We start from the raw sequence: 7,303 nt of genomic DNA, 5'->3' as shown, positions 1-7,303 counted from the left end.
TTTTTTTTTTTTTTTTTTTTTTTTTCTGGTTTTGAACTGCTTTTACCTGAAGACCAGGAGAAAAGGAAAAAAAAAAAAAAACCCCACCAATGTAAAGTAGGCCCCTTATTTGAAATGCCAGGAAAGAAAATCTCTTTCCATGTCTTTGCAGGAGGAAGAGAACCTGAACCATCTGTAAGAATGTCCTCACACAAAAGCAACGTTTACCATGTGCTTGGTATGCGCTGGGCACGGGATGGAACTGAGTGAGACTGATATTGCCCCTCCACTCAAGAAACTTCTGGTCTCCTGAGCAGCCCAGCACTGAAGGCGTAACAGTGCTTGTGGAGCTCTGTGGGAGCCCACGGAGTAAAGGAATATTAGGCGGGATTGGAGGAGGTTTTACAGACGAAACGGCTTGAGCAAAGGTCAGGAAGCAAGAGAGGACGAGGCTCCTGGAGAATGGTAAGCAGCTTCATGTGGTTGGGACATGGACTGCTGAATGTTGTGGGGAGGAAGGTGGCTGGAGAGATAATGGAGCCCAGATCGTGCAGGTTCTTGTAAACCAGCTTTGGTTGTTCCTAGAAGGTTTGAAGTAAGAACACTTAATTTCTCTGCCTCAACCATGGCTAAACTTTAATCCCCTATGAGAAATTCTTCAACAACCAACAAGCCAGCGTTTAGAGATGGTATGCTTTGTGTGGAGTCTTATATTTAGAAATGAATATACAACACTAAACGTGGGACAAGCTTCACTTTTTAGATCTCCCCACCAGCCATCAACACTCGACAGAATATCAAGTCCACAGGCACCTGAGGTGCGTGGTATTGTGCCATGTGTTAAGTATTGAAGGGCACATGGTCAGCATCCCAGAAGTGAGTGGGCCTGAATGTATATTGAGCTACCTGGATATTCTGAACTTGAGGCCCCTCTTGGCTTTGGCCTCCATCCAAGGCCTGACTTTTCCTTAGCAGACCTGCTCATCCTGAGAACTTGGATTTGCTCTCTTAGCTTCTGCTTAGCTTCTGCTCACCTGCTGACTGCCACATCTTGATTGTCACTTTGAACTCTCTCCCTCTAAGACAATGACCCTCAGCTTGAGCATCCTGACGGTGATACGTGACCCCTCACCTCTGGCCCAGAGTGGGCTTGCCCAGCGTCCCCCCACATCTCCGCATGACAGGTACCTATGGAAAGGGTCATGGCTCTTAGCCTGTCTCGCACCAGCTTGACGAGCATACTCTTCTGGAGTGGGGTGGAGCGGCAGCACAGGACAGACCGGCAATACCGGGTCAACTCCAGAAATTTCTCCTCCAGTTTTCCCTGGAAAATGGCGTTCAACGTCTTCCCATCGATGACCAATCCAACCTCTGGAACTGCAGCTCCTGAGGTGGGGGGTGGCGTCACAGAAGGTAGGCAGAACCCAGAGAGCTTGTGGTCCGGCTTCTGTGGTCCATGAAGTTGCTTTACCTCTTCCAATACCAAACTGAGGATAGATTCACAGGTTTCCTATAAAGAGCAGAATTATGAATTTGGTGTCAGTAAACAGCATTAGAAACAGGTTAAAAATGTCACTTTATCCTTTAGTTAAAGAGTTATAAAACTCTATCCCCATAGAGATGACCCGGGATTTCACTCTCTGATTTTGACATTTCTCTGCAATATTTCAAACAGCATCAAAGCAAGAGTAATTTGGAACCAAATTAATGGCCAAAATAGGAGAGACAGCTTGGGAATGGGAGTGGAGATAGCACAGCAAGATGGGGGGCTCTTACAGGGATGATAGAATGTAGGAAATGATACTGATATGATGGCAAATGATGACAATGTGTCATGCTGATATCCTACTTTCCATTTCTCACAAGTCATTTCTGTTCTCCTTTGTTCCTCAGAACATTCCTGTGTGGTAGGTAGGGTATTACTGACTTTAGTTTCGAGATGAGGAAATTGAAACAGTGAAATCCTTAGTAACTTGCCCAAGTTCATCTCGAATTGTGGCTTCTTAACTGAAAAATTACACTGCGTGTTTATCCATTTGTATAAATGTATTGGTCGTACCAGTTAAAACTGACCATGTGGGCTTCCCTGGTGGCGCAGTGGTTGAGACTCCGCCTGCCGATGCAGGGGACGCGGGTTCGTGCCCCGGTCCGGGAGGATCCCACGTGCCGCGGAGCGGCTGGGCCCGTGGGCCATGGCCGCTGGGCCTGCGCGTCCGGAGCCTGTGCTCCGCAACGGGAGAGGCCACGACAGTGAGAGGCCCGCGTACCGCAAGAAAACAAACAAAAACAACAAAAAAAACTGACCGTGTATGTGAGTCTTATTGAGTTTTTCTGATGTTTACCTTGAAACATGGTGAAGAAATTATTTCCTCTTATCAATTCTCCTCCATTACTTTTGATTGTATCAAAGATAAAGACAGATCTTGGATCTAAAGATATCCTTAATACCTCTTTCACTTGTTTAAACATCACTTTTAAATAAAGATAGAGAAAAGTGGTGGCAGTCAGCTGTATTATCCATTTTAATTTCATCGTTCTGTTCACGGGGTCTTTATTTAGCAGTGTTCTTTTATCCGTGGCAAGGGATGATGATTTTTCATTTTCTGTAGTGCTAAAAATTCTTCTAAAAATAAGTTTTGAAAAGTTCAAAGTGAGTCTATTTAAATGAAATCATTAAATAAACAACAGTATAGATAATATGTGGATTTAGGCAAAAATCGTGAAGGTTGTTCTGAAATGACAAGTTTGGAGACCCCTGATCTAGAAGCTTCTGAGAATATTTGGAATAATTTCTTCTGGAGTGAGTAGGACTGCAGTTCATTATTCTGGAGGCTTCCTTTAGGGGACGCTAAACTGAGCACTGCAAGCAAGAGGATGTGCACAGGACCTAGCGGGGCCACAGAAAGTAGTTCAGGAGCAGGTGGTTATACCCGAAGCACTTTTCTGGGAAAGAGATCAAGGTAGTCCTTGCTGGAACTTGGGGTTGGCACACAGTATATACAGGCATACCTTGGAGATATTGTGGGTTTGGTTCCAGACCACTGCAATAAAGTGAATATTGCAATTAAGTGAGTCACATGAAATTTCTGGTTTCCCAGGGCATATAAAAGTTATGTTTAGTAAGTATACAATAACATTATGTCTAAAAAAAACTGTACATATATTAATTAAAATACTTATGGCTAAAAAGTGCTATCATCTGAGGCTTCAGCAAGTTGTAATCCTTTTGCTGGGGGAGGGTCTCGCCTCTATGTCCGTGGCTGCTGACTGATCTGGGTGGTGGTTGCTAAGGCTGGGGTAGCTGAGGCGATTTCTTAAAATAAGACAACAATGAAGTGTGCCACATCGATGGACTCTTCCTTTCATGAAGGATTTCTCTGTAGCCTGCAATGCTGTTTGGTGGCATTTTACCCACAGTAGAACTTTCTAAATTGGAGTCAATCCTCTCAAACCCTGCTGCTGCTTTATCAACTGAATTTATGTAATATGCTAAACCCTTTGTTGTCATTTCAACAATCTTCACAGCATCTTCACCAGGAGTAGATTCCATCTCAAGAAACCACTTTCTTTGCTCATCCATAAGAAGCAACGCCTCAACTATTAAAGTTTTATCATGAGATTGCAGCAATTCAGTCACATCTTCAGGCTCCACTTCTAATTCCAGTTCTCTTGCCATTTCCACCACATCTGCAGTGACTCCCTGCACTGAAGACTTGAACCCCTCAAAGTCATCCATGAGGGTTAGAATCAGCTTCTTCTAAACTCCTGGCAGTGTTGGTATTTTGTCCTCTTCCCATGAGTCACAAATGTTCGTAATAGCATCGAGAATGGTGAATCCTTTCCATAGGTTTTCAATTTATTTTGCCCACAACCAGCAGAGGAATCACTGCCTATGGCAGTTATAACCTTATGGCATATATTTCTTAAATAATGACTTGAAAGTTGAAGTTCCTCCTTGATCCATGGGCTGTAGAATGGATGTCATGTTATCAGGCATGAAAACAACATTAATCTCATTGTACATCTCCATCAGAGCTCTCAGGTGACCGGGTGCATTGTCAGTGAGCAGTAATATTTTGAAAGGAATCTTTTTTCCTGAGCAGTAGTAGGTCTCAGCAGTGGGCTTAAAATATTCAGTAAACCACGCTGTAAACAGTTATGCTGTCATCCAGGTTTTGTTGTTCCTTTTACAGAACATTGGCAGGGTAGAGTTTAGCAAAATTCTTAAGGGTCCTAGGGTTTCCATAATGGTCAATGAGCACCGGCTTCCAGTTAAAGTCACCAGCTGATTAGCCCCTAACAGAGTCAGCCTGTCATTTGAAGCTTTGAAGCCGGGAGGGCACTGACTTCTCTCTAGCCATAAAAGTCCTAGACTGCATCTTCTTCCAATATAGCACTGTTTTCTCGACACTGAGAATTTGTTGTTTGGTGTAGCCACCTTCATTAATGATCTTAGAACTTCTGCATAACTTGCTGCAGCTCCTACATCAGCACTTGCTGCTCCACCTTGTACTTTTATGTGATGGAGATGGCTTCTTTCCTTAAACCTCATGAACCAACCTCTGCTAGCCTCAAACTTTTCTTGGGCAGCTTCCTCACCTCTCTCAGCCTTCGTGGAATTGAAGAGAATTAGGGCCTTGCTCTGGATTAGGCTTTGGCTTAAAGGCATGTCGTGGCTGGCTTGATCTTCTATCCAGACCACTAGAACTTTCTCTGTATCAGCAGTAAGGCTGATTCACTTTCTTACCATTCATGTGTTTATCGGAGTAGCACTTTTAATTTCCTTCAAGAATTTTTCCTTTGCATTCACAACCTAGCTAACTGGCACAAGACACCTAGGTTTTGGTCTGTCCCAGCTTTCAACGTGCCTTCTTTACTAAGCTTAATCATTTCTAGCTTTTGGTTTAAAGCTAGAATTTCTAGCTTTTGGTTAAAAGCTAGAGATATGCAACTCTTCCTCTCAAACACTTGGAGGCCATTGTAGGGTTATTAATTGACCTAATTTTGATATTGTTGTGTCTCAGGGAATAGGGAGGCCTGAGGAGAGTGCGGGGGGACGGAACAACCTGTCCGTGGAGCAGTCAGAACACCGACAACACTTATCAGTTAGGTTCGCTATGTTATATGGGTGCGGTTCTTGGTACCCTAACACATCAAAGAACACTAGTCACAGATCACCATAACAAATACAGTAATAATAAAGAGGTTTGAAATACTGCAGGCGTTACCAAAATGTGACACAGAGACCCAAAGTGATCAAATGCTTTTGGAAAGATGGCGCCAACAGACTTGCTCAATGCAGGGTTGCCACGAAACTGTAAAAAAACAGTGTCTGCAAAGTGCACTGAAGTGCAATAAAATGAGGTATGCTGTCAATTCCTCCAACATGTGACTGCAGCAAGTCATTGGAAATATAAGCTTCAAAATAAAATCTCTGAATTTACTTATTTCGAATTTTCTATGTAATAATCATAATCGTTACCATTCATTTAACATTCAGTATCTGTCAGGTACTGAGGCAGGCAGCCTCTAAGATGGTTCTCAGTGATCTCCATCTCCTGGTATTCATGTCCTTCCTTGTGTAACCTCCAACCCTTGAGTGTGGTTATGACTAATGACTCCTTTCTAATGAAGAGAATTCTGCAAAAGTGATGGAATGTCGCTTCCCAGGTCAGTTTATCTAAAGACTGTGGCTACCAATCTTGGCAATCTTTCTCACTCTCTGTCTTGAATGGCTTACCCTGGAGAAAACCAGCTGTCACGTTGTGAAGCAGCTCGGTAGAGGGGCCCCTGTGGTGAGGAACCAAAGCCTGTCAATAATCATGTCCGTGAGCTTGCAAGAAGGACTCCTCTCCATCACCAAATGGCCCAACCAGTTGAGCCTTTAGATGAGCTCACATCCCTGACTGACAGCCTGACTGCAACCCCAGGAGAGACCTTGAACCAGAGGTACCCAGCTAAGCTGCTCCTGGACTCATAACCCACACATACTGTGGGATAATAAATGTTTACTGTTTTCAGCTGCTAAGTTTTGGGGTAATTTGTTAACTCATATAAATGCAGTGCTAGTTAAGTATTGTTCTTCTGTGAACTTATTTAACCCTCCCAATAGCCTCTGAAATAAATCTTTTTAATCCCTATTCTACAGATGAGAAGAATGAAGTTCAGAGAGAGATGGTATCTGGACCATATTAAGCCTTCAGTGTATGTTGTTAATAATAACAATAATAGTTGCTATTACCAGTTCCTATCTAATACTATATAGTCCCTTCTAAAATTCCTTGACAGATCAACATTTCCAGTGATGGGTTAGTAATTTTCTCATGTTATGGATGAGAACCCTGAGTTCTAGACAGGTCCCATAGCTTGCTTATAGCTTTAAGATACATAACAAAGAAACCATAGCCCTAAATCAATTTATATTGAATCAGATTAAAACCCTTGGAGGAAATATCCACCAAATATGTAATTACATTAAACTGGGGTTTACATAAGTTTGAGATTTAGAATAGGTTTCCCCAGTTTCTGTCTTAACATATCTCTGCACATACTACTTTCCCAAGGAGATGAGAAAGCCTAATTTTCCGCGTTTAGTGGGCCTGGGGGTGTAGGCAAGGTCCAACATTCAGGTACCATCTTGGAGGGTTGTGGACAGCTTTAAAATTGTTGACAGTGACTGAGCTCAACTCGGAACGTGGCCCACAGTTCCTTGGGAACTTTGGCTAATTAATCAAGAGGCATCTTCCGCTTCCTATAGGAATGCATTGCATTTAACAGAACCCACAGAAGCCCACTCTATCCCCCTCAGGAGCACTCACAGGCTTGTTGATATCCTCCTCCTGGAATCTGATGGAGTGAAATGATCATTGCAAATGGAATTTCCATTGCAAGTGGGGGAGGCAGACATCCACACTATTACAGGGATCAAGCACTCAAGCAAGCTGCAAATTACTTTCTTTCCTAGGCATAATATTAACGCCAAGATTTCCCTGAGAATAGTTTCATTTTGAAAATTCACTGGGGTTTAATCTAATCATGGCATATCTGTTCACCTGACAAGAAAGTAAGTGATTTTCCCAGTTCATCTAAAGGGCCTCTGGCACTTTTATTAGGATTCACTACCTCTTTAAAAAAAATATGTGTACGTGGATTCTTCATGGAATGAAAACTAAATTGAAACCTGTAAACGTCTATTCTGGGTCCAGTTCAGCCCCAGGCAAAAGTGAAGGAGTGAGATTCCATCATCCTTCCTGCCTCTCTTTCTGCGCTGTTCTTTCCATCTTCCATCTTCCTCCCTCTCTCCATCCTTTGTTCTAGGTCCCCA

At 43.0% G+C, this 7,303-nt stretch overlaps 1 protein-coding gene across 1 annotated transcript in view; it reads right to left on the bottom strand.

Annotated features, from left to right (window-relative positions):
* Nucleotides 1-7,303, bottom strand: part of ATP10B (ATPase phospholipid transporting 10B (putative)) — a 127,310-nt gene that overhangs the window by 31,766 nt on the left and 88,241 nt on the right. The window contains 1 exon segment of the mRNA XM_007464400.1: nt 1,168-1,489. Coding sequence (XP_007464462.1) covers nt 1,168-1,489 — 322 coding nt within the window.

Source organism: Lipotes vexillifer, unplaced genomic scaffold, assembly GCF_000442215.2.
Source record: "Lipotes vexillifer unplaced genomic scaffold, Lipotes_vexillifer_v1.1 scaffold95, whole genome shotgun sequence".
Taxonomy (NCBI): Eukaryota; Metazoa; Chordata; class Mammalia; order Artiodactyla; family Lipotidae; genus Lipotes; species Lipotes vexillifer.
Note: the sequence above shows the minus strand (reverse complement) of the source record. Positions and strands in the feature narration are given on the sequence as shown.